This window comes from Pongo abelii, chromosome 7 (assembly GCF_028885655.2).
Source record: "Pongo abelii isolate AG06213 chromosome 7, NHGRI_mPonAbe1-v2.0_pri, whole genome shotgun sequence".
NCBI lineage: Eukaryota > Metazoa > Chordata > Mammalia > Primates > Hominidae > Pongo > Pongo abelii.
The window spans coordinates 102,282,862-102,297,218 of NC_071992.2; the positions used below are offsets into that span (position 1 = coordinate 102,282,862).

At 41.7% G+C, this 14,357-nt stretch overlaps 1 protein-coding gene and 1 pseudogene across 6 annotated transcripts in view; one reads left to right on the top strand and one right to left on the bottom strand.

The window, feature by feature from the left end:
* The window catches only part of RMDN1 (regulator of microtubule dynamics 1), a 42,110-nt gene extending 27,946 nt beyond the window's left edge, over window positions 1–14,164 (bottom strand). The window contains exons 1-2 of one of the 6 annotated variants that reach the window (XM_024250588.3): window positions 14,102–14,162; window positions 6,921–7,038 (exon numbers count right to left, since the gene is read on the bottom strand). In XM_024250588.3, coding sequence (XP_024106356.3) covers window positions 6,921–7,035 — 115 coding nt within the window. In that variant the 5' untranslated portion in view covers window positions 7,036–7,038; window positions 14,102–14,162. 6 annotated transcript variants of the gene reach the window in all.
* LOC134761881 (solute carrier family 2, facilitated glucose transporter member 3-like) lies at window positions 3,715–5,052 on the top strand (annotated as a pseudogene).
* Window positions 14,165–14,357: the final 193 nt, after the last annotated feature.

Sequence of the window (14,357 nt, forward strand, 5' to 3'; positions counted from 1 at the left end):
CTATAAAAACCTAGAAGAAAACCTAGGAAACACCATTCTGGACATAGTCCTTGGCAAAGATTTCATGGCAAAGTCTCCAAAAGCAATTCTAACAAAAACAAAAACAGGTAAGTGGGACCTAATTAAAGAGCTTCTATACAGCAAAAGAAACTATCAACAGGTTTCTTAAACAGACAACCTACTGAATGAAAGAAAACATTTGCAAACTGTGCATCTGACAAAGGTCTAATATCCAGAATTTATAGGGAACTTAAACAATTGAACAAGCAAAAAACAATCCCACTAAAAAATGGGCAAAAGACATGAACACTTCTCAAAAAAAGACATACAAGCAGCAGCCAATAAACATGAAAAAATGTTTCACATCACTAATCATCACAGAAATGCAAATCAAAACCACAATGAGATACCATCTCATACCACTTAGAATGGCTATTCTTAAAATTTCAAAAAAAAATAATTAAAAAAAAAACAGATGCTGGTGAGGTTGTGGAGAAAAGGGAATACTTATACACTGCTGGTGGGAATATAAATTAGTTCAGTCACCGTAGAAAGCAGTTTGGAGATTTCTTAAAAAAAACTTAAAACAGAACCACCATTTGATCCACCAATCCCACTACTGAGAATATATCCAAAGAAAAACAAATCGTTCTACCAAAGTGACACACACATCCTTAAGTTCATCACTGCACTGTTCACATTAGCAAACACATGCAATCAACTGAGATGCCCATCAATGGTGAACTGGATAAAGAAAATGTCCAGTTACCATGGAATACTATAAAGCCATTTAAAAAAAACCCTAAATCACATCCATTGCTGCAACATGGATGCAGCTGCAGGCCATTATCCCAAGCAAATTAATATGGGAACAGAAAACCAAATACAGCATGTTTTCACTTGTAACTGGACGCTAAACACTGAGTATACATGGACACAAAGATGAGAACAATAGACACTGGGGCCTACTAGAATGCGGAGGGCAGGAGGTAGGCGAGTGTCAAAAAGCTACCTACTGGGTACAATGCTCACTACCTGGGTGACAAAATCACTTGTACACCGAATTCCAGCAACACATAATTTAGCCACGTAACAAACCTGCACGTGTACCCTCTGAATCTAAAATAAAAGTTGGAAAAAAAAGAAAAAAAAAAAAATGGACTACGATAAAGCCAAAAGTAATTCTGGTTTTCCCTTTCAAAGTACTGAATTTTGTTACTTCAGAAAACACTACATCTTTACAATCATTTCTATAATGCTACCAAAATACACTGAAACTAAATGTGATAGATTCAAAGAAGAAATAGAGATAAGGAGCTGGGTGTCGTGGCTCATGCCTGTAATCTCAGCACTTTGGGAGGCTGAGGCAGGTGGATTGCCTGAGCCCAGGAGTTCAAGACCAGCCCAGACAACATGGTGAAACCTCGTCTCTACAAAAAATACAAAAATTAGGCAGGCATGGTGGTGTGCATCTGTAGCCTCAGCTACTCGTGAGGCTGAGGTGGGAGAATCACCTGGGCCCGGGGAGGTTGAGGCTGCAGCGAGTTGTGATCACACCACTGTGGCCTAAGCATCAGAGTGAGACCCTGTCTCAAAAAAAAAAATGTTCTAATCTCCACTCTAACATTTTGACTTTCAAGAAGTTTAACTCTGTGAGCTTCTTTTCAAAAATTATTATAATGTGATAAGATAATAAGACTTGTCCTAACTATTTTATAAGGCTGCTGTGAGAATTAAAGTCTAGGTTGCTTTAAAAAGATGAATTATTTTAAGTATTTGCCAAAATATATCATTCATCCAGTAACAAAACCAAGTTCTTTGCTTTGTCCTTCTTCATAAATACATTAAAAAAAAAAAAAAAGACAAAAAGAACAGTGCAGGGCTTCTCAATTATCTGCTTTTTTAAGGGAAAGATAATCACAGATAAATGAAATCAATAGATAACTAGCAAACTTCAGATCACATTCTCAAATTATTATATCAGAAGTTTAATAAGACCATCTATTCAAAATCAAATCTCTGCTTCTTTCCCCAATCACCGTCTCCTTTATAATTAAAAAGTGAGGATTGTAAAAAAACAAAAAAGCTTAACCCATTAATTTCTTCATATGATATTGCTCTAATATACAGAAATTTTGGCTCACAATTGTTTTAACTAATTTTTTTTAACTGGCAAGTCTTTTTTTTTGAGACAAGGTCTTGCTCTGTTGCCCAGGTTAGAGTGCAGTGGTGAGATCATGGCTTACTGCCGCCTTGATCTCCTGGACTCAAGTGATCCTCCTGCCTCAGCCTCCTCTGTAGCTGGGACAAGCACGTATCACACACCCAGCTAATTATTTGAATTTTTGTAGAGATGGGGGTCTCACTTTGTTGCCCACGCTGGTCTTAAACTCCCGGGCTCAAGTGATCCTCCCACCTCAGCCTCCCAAAGTGCTGGGATTACAGGCATGAGCCGCCATGCCCAGCCAAGTTTTAATATACGTTTACTTATCTATATTACGCCAATAAGAAATTTGATGGATTTTTCTTTTTTTCACTTTCAACTTGTTACTTACCAAGCAGCATTCTGTTTGTAAATAAAATGTATCTATCTCATAGTACTAGGGCCTTTTGTTAACCAAATCAAGACGAATATAACATCCCAGGATTGGTTTCATTTTGTCATTATAAAGCAGGGACTAGTAAACTTTTTCTGTAAAGATCCAGAGAATAAAATATTTCAGGCTTTGTGAGCCATACATGGTCTCCGTAGCATGTTCTTTTTCCTCCCCCCAACTCTTCAAACTCAACCCTTTAAAAATGTAAAAGAATATTCTTCTTAGGTTAAGGGCTCTACAAAAATATAAACTGTTAATAAAGCATCATTGAGGCAGCTCTAATTTCTAGGAAAAAAAATATATATACATGATATTAGACTGACACGTAGAGAAAGGCAGAAAATAATCTAGACCATAGCAATGTTAGTTTCATTATCTATATAAAAATAACTAAGCTAGGCCAGGCGCGGTGGCTCACGCCTGTAATCCCAGCACTTTGGGAGGCTGAGGCGACCAGATCACGAGGTCAGGAGTTTGAGACCAGCCTGACCAACATGGTGAAATCCCATCTCTACTAAAAATACAAAAATTAGCTAGATGTAGTGATACGTGCCTATAATCCCAGCTACTCAGGAGGCGGAGGCAGGAGAATGGCTTGAACCTGGAAGGCAGAGGTTGCAGTGAGCCGAGATCGCACCACTGCACTCCAGCCTGGGGAAGAGAGCAAGACTCCGTCTCAAAACAAAACAAAACAAAAACAAAAAAACAAAAAACTAAGCTATTAACAAAATAACAAACAAAAATAACTTGAGAGATGCTGTAATGGTTAGAGTTTAGAGCACTCCTGAGGACCTGGTGAAAACTTGTTGCTGAGAAGGACATTTTGAAGGTTTTGTTGGCTGAAAAAGGTATCTCTGGAATCACACTCCTGGATCTTTCTTGAAGACTTGAAAAGAATTAGATTAGGGCCATAGGGACACAGAAGGTCACTCCAGCTCTGATCGTTGCCATCACAGTTGCTACAATTGGCTCTTTCCAATTTGGCTACAACACTGAGGTCATCAATGCTCCTGAGATGATCATAAAGGAATTTATCAATAACACTTTGAGTGACTAGGCAAATATCCCTCCCTCTGAGATGTTGCTCACGTCCCTCTGGTCCTTGTCTGTGGCCATATTCTCCACTGTTGGTATGACTGGCTCCTTTTCCGTTAGACTCTTTATCAACCACTTTTGACAGGTACAATTCAATGCTTATCATCAACCTGTTGGCTGTCTCTGGTGGCTGCCTTATGGGATTGTGTAAAGTGGCTGAGTTGGTTGAAATGCTGATCCTGGGCTGCTTGGTTACTGGCCTCTTCTGTGGACTGTGCACAGGTTTTATGTCCACGTACATTGGAGAGATCTCACCTACTGCCCTGCAGGGTACCTTTGGCACTCTCAACCAGCTGGGCATCACTGTTGGAATTCTGGTGGCCCAGATCTTTGGTCTGGAACTCAAATTCATCCTTGGGTCTGAAGAGCTATGGCCAGTACTATTGGGCTTTACCATCCTTCCTGCTGTCCTACAAAGTGCAGCCCTTCCATTTTGCCCTGAAAGTCCCAGGTTTTTGCTCATTAACAGAAGAGAAGAGGAGAATGCTAAGTAGATCCTCCAGTGGTTGTGGGGCACCCAGGGTGTATCCCAAGACAACCAGGAGATGCAAGATGAGAGTGCAAGGATGTCACAAGAAAAGCAAGTCACCGTGCTGGAGCTCTGTAGCGTATCCAGCTACCGACAGCCAATCATCATTTCCATCGTGCTCCAGCTCTCTCGACAACTCTCTGGAATCGATGTTGTGTTCTATTACTCAACAGGAATCTTCAAGGATGCAGGTGTTCAAGAGCCCATCTATGCCACCATTGGTGCAGGTGTGTTTAATACTATCTTCACTGTAGTTTCCCTATTTCTGCTAGAAAAGGCAGGAAGAAGGACTCTGCATATGATAGGCCTGGGGAGAGATGGCTTTTTGTTCCATGCTCATGACTGTTATTAAAGGATGAGTATAATGGGATAAGCTTTGTCTTTATCTGCGCTATCTTGGTCTCTGTGGCCTTTGAAATTGGACCAGGTCCCATTTCCTGGTTTATTGTGGCCGAACTCTTCAGCCAGGGCCCCCGCCCAGCTGCGATTGCAATGGCCGGCTGCTCCAACTGTACCTCCAACTTCTCAGTCGGACTGCTCTTCCCCTCTGCTGCTTATTATTTAGGAGCCTATGTTTTCATTATCTTCGCCAGCTTCCTCATCACCTTCTTGACCTTTACCTTCTTCAAAGTCCCTGAGACCCGTGGCCGGGCTTTTGAGGATATCACATGGGCCTTTGAAGGGCAGGCACATGGTGCAGATAGATCTGGGAAGGACGGCATCATGGAGATGAACAGCATCCAGGCTGCTAAGGAGACCACCACCAACGTCTTAAGTCATGCCTCCTTCCACCTCCCTCCCAGCATGGGAAAGCCACCTCTCCCTGAATGAAGGAGAAACCTCATTAGGATGAACCCAGGACTGCTTCTGAATGCTGCTACTTGATTCCTTTCTTATGCCACACACTCCATACGCACCTCAAGGCTGGGGTTTGTTGGATTTTCAATGGTTTTTTAAATATTTTATTTCCTGGACATTCTCTTCTGCTTAGGAGAGACCAAGTGAACCTACCTTCATTTCAGGAGACACTGGCCACTTGGCATATGACAACTTTGCCAGCTTTTCCTTCCTTGGGCTCTAAGATTGCCACACTAGGGGATACAGGAGAGGAAAAGTAAGGCACAGTTCCCCCAACCTCAGACTTATCAGGAAGAAGATACACATATGAGTGTGGAAGGCAGAGGGGGTTTATGTAAGAGCACCTTCCTCACTTCCATATAGCTCTACAAGGCAAATTAACTGAGTTTTATTTATTTTACCCTCTGGTTTAATTAAATAATTTTTTAAGTTCTGGGATACAGGTGCAGAATGTGCAGGTTTGTTACATAGGTATACATGTCCCATGGTGGAAATGTTTATTTTTTTAAGTGTAATTTTGCCAAATAATAAAAACAGAAGGAAATTGAGATTAGAGGGAGATGTTTAAAGAGAGGTTATACAGTAGAAGATTTCATGCTGGAGAGGTTAGCGTGCAATATGAAGAATTTAGGGAGAAATGTAGTTCATTATTGGAGGGTATATTATGTGGTGCCTGAGGTCTGCATATTACCTCTTAACAATTTCTGTCCTTCAGATGGAAACTCTTGTTTAATTTCTCATAAAAGTCATATGCCTACATAATAAAGTTATTGATTTCCTTTGGAACTTTTTTCTTTATAATAGTTTACATGTAGTAGTACTTGAAATCTAGGATTATTAACTAATATGGGCATTGTAGTTAATAGTGGTTGATGGGTTCTAATTTTGAATGGAGTCAAGGGAAGGGAAAGTTATTTCTAGAAAGCTTGTTCCCCCTCACTGGACTAAATAACTCCTCCTTGTAGGAGACTCATTACTTTGGAAGTAATCCCATCACCTATCTTGTGGGAGAGCCATCCAAATGAGAAACCTAAAATAATCAGTTCTTGGTAGAGATTCATTATTTCTCCATTTTGTTCTTTAGGAGATTTTAGGTGTTGATTTTCTGTTTTATTTTAACTCATATCTTTAAAGGAATTCCCCAAAGAACGTTTATAGCTAACTTGGAATTTATAACCTCAGCTCTGGGATTTTTTTCTGAACGATTATTATCTAAAGGTGTGTTGTTGCCTTTAGGGTCATGCCATGCTTGTCTATGTCTGTTACCATGTCACTGTGGTCCTATGCCAAGTGCCCTTAGGGGGTCTCAATCTTTCCAACAGACCATGTTTGAGATAGTATGCGTCAATGTACAGTGTAGCCCACACTTGAGAGGATGAATATGTGTGCACTGTCCCTTTGCTCTGGATGGAAATAGGTTATTGTTATTTTTTCTGTGTTCCTACAGCTCCTTTTTCATATGTTGCTCAATTTCCTTTTCCCTTCTTGGTGCTTACACATCTCAGACCCTTTAGTCAATCCCTTGCCAATAACAGTGTCTTGGTTCTCAGTTCTCACTGTTTCCTCTGGTCACGCAGACTTCAAATAAAAATACACATAGCTATGGAGTGGGGTTTAGCTGGAAAAGGTGACCTTCTTCCAACTTCACGTCAACTTCTGGCTCCTCAAACAGTAGGTTGGCAGTTAGGCAGGGAAGCTGCTCATTTCTCACTGAGCAGTTTGTGAATATTTCCATATGGATTTTCTATTATTAACATTACCCTGATTGTTTTAAAATAAAAATTCTGAATGTACACACACAAAAAAACTCTAAATGTTCCATATGTCTAATTTATGCTTACCTTTGGCTGTGGCATGAACCACAGCAGCCTGAGAGATAACCTGGTAAGTTTCAAAACCCAAATACGACAAAGCTGAGAGTAAAAGGCCTCTTTTGAAAGTTCCTGGGTTTCCCATTACCTGTGGAAACAATTATGTCAAGAGTTACAAACTTTGAAAATTTGAAGGTACTGCTACCCCAAGCAAAAATTACATGAATTTTCTCCCACCCCCAAAGCAATCGATCATAATACTGGAAGCTTAAAAATTACTTCATCAAAATCTTTAGTAAAACTATCTCAAAGCATATCTTATTAAGAAAAAGATATCGCCTGGAGTCGTAGCTCATCTAAAAATCACACTCCTGCTGTAAAGGAAGAGCTACAACTTATTTGCAAATGCATGGATATTGCAAATTGTATGAAGTAAAATATGAGATACCAACACATAATAAAAATGAATCTTACAGACAAGATTATCATATATAGTAATTACTACATATAAAAAATGTACATGGCTAACTTCTAAATTTTTTTGTAGAGACAGGGTCTCACTGTGTTGCCAGGCTGGTTTCAAACCCCTGGACTCAAGCAATCCTTCCACCTCGGCTTCCCAAAGTGCTGGGATTACAGGCTGAGCCAAGGGGCCAGGCCTAAAATGGGACTTCAATCTCATCATTGTTCTAATTTGAAAACTTAAGGCTAACTAGTTTCATACTTAGAACTCCTCCCATCTTTCTGCCTGTATTATCTATCACCTCCCCATTTGGTTATAAACTTCCAAGGAAAGGGAATATGCCAAATTTTAACCACCCTTCCCCACCATCAGTCCTATAATAATTCTGAAAGATTTTAACTGAGCAGTTAAAAATTTGAGTTTAAAATAATGAAACACCTAGTTCATGTGAAATATATCATATGCACTAATGCCATTCCCCAATTCCCTGACAAGAATAAACAGAGGCCCACGAGCAGTCTAATAGAAATACCAGAACTGAGACTACAACATGCCGACAACCTTCATTGACGTTATGCAGATACAACAGGCAACTCAGAAATAATCATTTTTAAACAAAAACCTAAACAGTATGAAATCTCTGCTTCTGAGTCGCAGAACTTTTTAAATCACACCCACACTTTTCAAAGTCTGAAAGGGGCAGCCTCAAGCGCTGTTGTATCTGTCATCGCCTACAGTGAGAATAATTTCACAGCGGTCAAGGTTCTTTCCCGTCCTGTTTCACATTTCGCACAAGGGCGGGTAGGAGGCAGCTTCTGGGGCGCGTGGGGGCAAACCCCACTCCTTCTCTGACAGCCCCAGTTTAGGATAGTGGAGGTTTGCAAAATGGAAGGGACCTGTCCGGGCGCTCCAGGCACAGTGGCCCCGAGTTCCTACCTCGGTTCACCACATTACTTAGGCAGCGCGGGGCCGCCACCACTTAAGGGGGAGCCGGAACCCACTGAGTAGGAAGTGAGGAGCGGGAGCCAGGACCACGGGGGTACCTCAAAGCCGCGGAGTCGACAGGGGCCGCAATGCCCGCGGCTGCCCGAAGTCCCCGCAGAGAGACGAGACCCCGGGGCGGCTCCACGTCGGAAAGGCAGAAAGCGCCACAGTCGAGCAGCCAGCGCCATAACCTGCAACTTGCGCGCTAACCCTGCACTACATCAGGCAGCTACGGAGGCGGGCAGGGCTAAATGAGCCTCAATCCTTCCGGAAAGAACCGCTCCCGCCCGCCTCCTGCCCAGCAGTTCCGCCCCCATGGTTTCCGGTGCACGGGCTTAGGGGGTGGGAAATACCCCGATTGGGTGGGACTTAATGGACTTTCCGCGCCTGCGTCCAGGACTGAGGCCATGAGAGCGCTCTCTTCAGGCTCTCCGACTTGTTTCTGCTGCATCTCTCTAGGGGTCTTTCATGGCTTGGGCACAAGGATAAGTCTCCAGAACAGAACTGAAAGCTCGGAAATAGACCCGAGAATACAAGTATGCCAGAAAAAAAATTGTCATTTTAATTATCTGCTGCCTTCAAAAGTAGATTGAATCTTGGTACTAGTGGGTCTTTTTTGGAAGTAAATAATTCGAACAATTAAGTTGCCCAACATGAAGAAGGGAAAGGAAGAGACTGAGCGACTCAACGGGGTAGATTCAAAAGAGAGTCCAGAGCAAAGGAACAAAAAATGCAAAGCGTTTTGGGAAGAGGAACTAGCGGGAGGAGGCCTCTTGGACAGGATATTGATGCCCTTGAATGCTAGGGCATGTGTAGTAAAAAACAAAAACAAAAACAAAAACAAACCCTGGTCTCCCCTAAAATTCTTCAATAAGATGTTTTACTTACTCGAGCAAAGTATTTTATTTTACTCGAGTAAAATAAAATTTCTTGCTCGAGTGGAATTCTTTTGTGGGAAAATGAAGAGGTTTTGGATCCTACTTGAGGCCTCATCAGGGTGGGTGGAAACACAGACTGCAAACGGAGTACCTACTATATGGGTTTCACGAAAAATCTTATGGGTAATAAAGGAGGCGAGTCATGGTTTTAAAAAATTAGATTGCATTTCTATGGTACTTTTAATACTGTATAGGGAATTAATACATAGTCTTATTAATCTTCCGAACTACTTTATGAAGTAACTGGTATCCCAGGTTTACAAATGAAAAAACTGTAACTCAAAGAGATGTATTAACCTAACCAAGGATATGTTAGAAGACAGGAATCCATGTCTTTCTACTCTGAGTCCAGTGCTCCTTCTACTATATGATTGCTACCTCCACTAGTTCCCATTAAATCAGCTGTATTTCTTTAGGATTATGTCTTTAAAGTCTATCTTTAAAAATATATAGATCTCCTTCCCAACTTCTGAAACCTAGCCATTTTTTCCCAAAGACAGAATCACTTTTATTTTATGCATTTCTACTGGTAGCTACCCCCTCAATATTGGTAAATGTTTATGCCACTGGATACCATGATAACACTGAAATTAAGTTTCTGATATCTCTGCTAGAGTGAATTTGTAATTAAGTTTTTAGCTTTGAAAAAAAAATTAGATCTAAGAAAAGTTGCAGGAACTCCCATATATTCTTCAGCTAGATTCAGCCATTGTTAACTTTTTCTCACATTTGCTTTATCTTTCTTTACATATCTTACCTATAATACACATATTATATTCCTAGTATTTTCTGTTGTTAGGCCTTTTGAGAGTAGATTACAGATATCATGACTCTTCAGTCTTAGAAACAAGACATTCCCTTACTTAGTCTCAGTTTAATTATCAAATTCAGGAAACTGAAATTGACAGAATACTATTATTTAATATACAAATTTTGTTTAATTCCCAATACTGTCCTTTATACTAATGATTTTTTTTTCTAAATTCAAGATCAAATCTTGATAACATCTTGCATTTGTTATGTTTCTACTTTCTTTAAATCTTTAAATCGTCAGCCTTGGTCTTTCACGACATTAGTATTTTTTAAATGTATAGTCCCATCGGTTTAAAGCAGGGTTTCTCAGCCTTGGCACAATTGAACTTTTGGGCTGAAGAATTCCTTCAGCCCGTGTCAAGCCATCAGATGATTGCAGCCTTGGCCAATATCTGACTGCAACATCAAGAGAGATGATGAGCCAGAAGCACCCAGCTAAGCCACTTCTAAATTCCTAAACCACAGAAGCTATGACAGATAATAAATGATTGTTCCTGTTTTAAGCCACTAAATTTGATGTAATCTGTTACACAGCAACTGATAACTAATACAACAGCCGAGTAAAGCATAGAGAGTTGGAGTGTGGAGTTTCAGAGGAAAGGTGTGGAAGTTTGATAACCTTAAGAATATAGGCTGGGCATAGTGGCTCACATCTGTAATCCTAACATTTTGGGAGGCCAAAGCGGGAGAACAGCTTGAGCCCAGGATGTTTGAGACCAGCCTGGGCAACATAGTAAGACTCTGTCTCTACAAAAAAATGTTTTTTTGTTGTTGTTTTTTTTTTGTTTTTGTTTTTTAATTTGCTGCATGTAGTGGTGCATGCTGTAGTCCCAGCTACTCAGGAGGATGAGCTGGGAGGATCATTTGAGCCCAAGTGTCCAAGGTTGCAGGGAGCGGTGATCACACCACTGCACTCCAGTCCAGGCAACAGAGTGAGACACCGTCTTTAAAAAAAAAAAAAGAAAGAAAATTAAAGAAGGTAGGGCGCGGTGGCTCACGCCTGTAATCCCAGCACTTTGGGAGGCTGAGGCGGGCGGATCACGAGGTCAGGAGATCAAGACCATCCTGGCTAACATGGTGAAACCCCGTCTCTACTAAAAATAAAAAAAATTAGCCGGGCGTGGTGGCCGGTGCCTGTAGTCCCAGCTACTCAGGAGGCTGAGGAAGGAGAATGGCGTGAACCCGGGAGGCGGAGCTTGCAGTGAGCCGAGATCGCACTACTGCACTCCAGCCTGGTGACAGAGCTAGACTCCGTCTCAAAGAAAAAAAAAAGAGAGAGAGAAAATATAGATGGAATTCAAAGCTCTGAGACTAAGGCTGGGGGTGGTGCCTCATGCCTGTAATCCCAGCACTTTGAGAGGCTGAGGCCAGTGGATTTCTTGAGCTCAGGAGTTTGACACCAGCCTGGGCAACATGGTGAAACCCCCTCTCTACAAAAAGTACAAAAATTAGCCAGACACGGTAGCTCGTGCCTGTAGATCCCAGCTACTGGCTGAGGTAGGAGGATCACTTTAGCCTGAGAGGTTGAAGCTGTGGTGAATCATGTTCACACCACCGCATCCCAGCCTGGCTGGGTGACAGCAAGAACCTGTCTCAAAAAGAAAAAAAAAGCTATAAGACAGGATGAGGTAATTAAAAATGTGACTGAAAGAGTGAAGATAGAAATATGAGGAACAAAATACATAGGAGAAAGAATACTTTGTGAATATCTCATTCATTTTAACATGCATTTAACTCTCCACCAGGTGGTGTTTTATTTCTAGAACCTTGTTAGGCTTGGTATCTAACATGAATTCAACACATGTTAAATTAATGGGTGAATGAATGAGAACAAAAATAGAATGGGATTTAGACTGTAGTTAAGGAGAATGAACAAATACATTGAATAGCTATGGCACTATGTATTTAAATGATAGATTGCTGTTTGGATACCAAAAGTACAAAACCATCCCCTTGCCTCTACTCTTTCCCTATTTTAGTGGGAAGAAAAGTTTTGAAGGTTAGGTATGGATACTACATATTCTGGAAAATTTGAAATTTGCAATCCAATTAGTGGTGCCTAAGAACCTTCATTTACATATGAAAGTAGAATCAAAAATAGAGCCAGAAACCTTTAGTAAAAACTAAAACACTTGTAGTACCTCCCCAGTACACCTCAGCAACAAAGGCCTTGTTTCTGCACTTGCAGTTTGTTCTTGTCTTTGCCCCTGCTATCATTCCTGTGCCCCAGATATTTGCATAACTGGCTGCTTCTTATTTTTCAAATCTGAGGTCAAATACCATCTTAGAGAGCTCTTTTCACATTCCCAGTCTAAATAAGCTCACACTATCCTCAAGCCCCTCTATCACATCACCCTGCCTTAACTTTCCTCATGGCACTTCTGGCTCTCTGAAATCTCATTTGTCTTTAACAACTAACTTAAGATTCGACCCTCCTCTAGCATAGAAATTCCCGTCTGTCTTGCTCACAAGTCTAGAGCAATGCACATAGTAGGCAATCAGGATGTGTTTGTTGAATAAATGAATGAATCCTCACTGGCACCGATACGATTTTAAAAATGTTTAATTTGCAGGCCAGGCACAGTGGCTCACACCTGTAATCCCAGCACTCTGGGAGGCCAAGGCTGGCAGATCACTTGAACCTGGGAGTTCAACACCAGCCTGGGCAACATAGTGAGACCCCTTTTCTTAAAAATAAATAAAAATGTTAGTTTGCATTTTTTGGATTAAGAGTAAAGTTTTTACTTAGGAATGTCTATGTTTCTTCATTTGATACCCTTTCCATTTCTTCTGTAATTAAAAAAAAAACCCTTCACCCATTTTTCTATTGGGTGTTTTTTTTTTTCTTATCAATTTAAATGAACTTAAGAGGCCAGGCATGGTGGCTCACACCTGTAATCTCAGCACTTTGGGAGGCCGAGGTGAGTGGATCACCTGAGGTCGGGAGTTCAAGACCAGCCTGACCAACATGGAGAAACCCTGTCTCTACTAAAAATACATAATTAGCTGGGCATGGTGGCACATGCCTGTAATCCCAAGCTACTCGGCAGGCTGAGGCAGGAGAATCGCTTGAACTCGGGAGGCGGAGGTTGTGGTGAGCCGAGATGGCGCCATTGCACTCCAGCTTGGGCAACCAGAGCGAAACTGTGTCTCAAAAAAATAAAAATTAAAAAAAATGAACTTAAGATACTAACTCTGTCAGGTTTGGGACCAATATTTTTCCCAATGTATTTTATTGATTCTGTCCCTGTTGCCTTGGGAAGAAGTTCTAAATTATCGAGCAGTCATGTATCAATATTTTCCATAGTGTTTTGTTTAGCTGCAGGCAGCATGGAGTAGCAAGAGTCCAGCCTGCACTTTGAGGTTAGTTTACTTACAGTCTGTGACTTCAGAAAAGTGGGCCAATTATTTAGCTTCCAAATCTCATGTTACTCAATTGCAGTTTTCATTGTAAAATGGGGATACTGGCACCAAATACATCACAGAATCATGAGGACTAAAGGTAATGAAGGATATAAAATGTCCTTGGTAGTGTGCACATTAAGAATGCCCTAAATAAGCATATAAGCATGGTTAAGAGCTAAGATGTATTTCGCTATTTTCATGTTGATAATTTGTCTTGGTAACTTTTTTTTTTTTTTTTGAGACAGGGTCTCTTTGTCACCCAGGCTGGAGTGCAGAGGCACGAACATGGCGCACTGCAGCCTGAGCCCGTGATCCTCCTGCCTCAGCCTCATGTGTAGCTAGGACCACAGTCGCGTGCCACCACGCCCAGCTATTTTTTTTTTACTTTTTGTAGCGGTGGAGGGGGTCTCATTTTTTTGCCCCAGGCTGGGGCTGGTCTCCAACTCCTGGGCACAAGCCATCCTCCCACCTCTGCCTCCCAAAATGTTCGGATTACAGGTGGGAGCCACTGCGCCCAGTCTTCTCAGTTCAGATATGGTATAAATTTTCTCAAATATTTAAATTATTTAATCCTTAAGGAATTTATTTTGGTGCACCAAACCACTTACCTTAAAGTCAGCTTTGCCTTTCCAGTAAGCGACTGGCCCCCAGAATGGCCTTGAAGCGCCAGCCTACTGGCAAGGAGCTGACCTGCAGCCCGGAGTCAGCTCCCTGCGGATGGGCGGATCCCCGCGAAGGCTGTGCGGGGCGGGGAGCACACTGGACCCGCCCCCTCCCCGCCCCTTCCCCCCTCCTCCCCGCCCCTTCCCCCTCCCTCCTCCCCGCCCCTTCCCCCTCCCTCCTCCCCGCCCCTTCCCCCTCCCT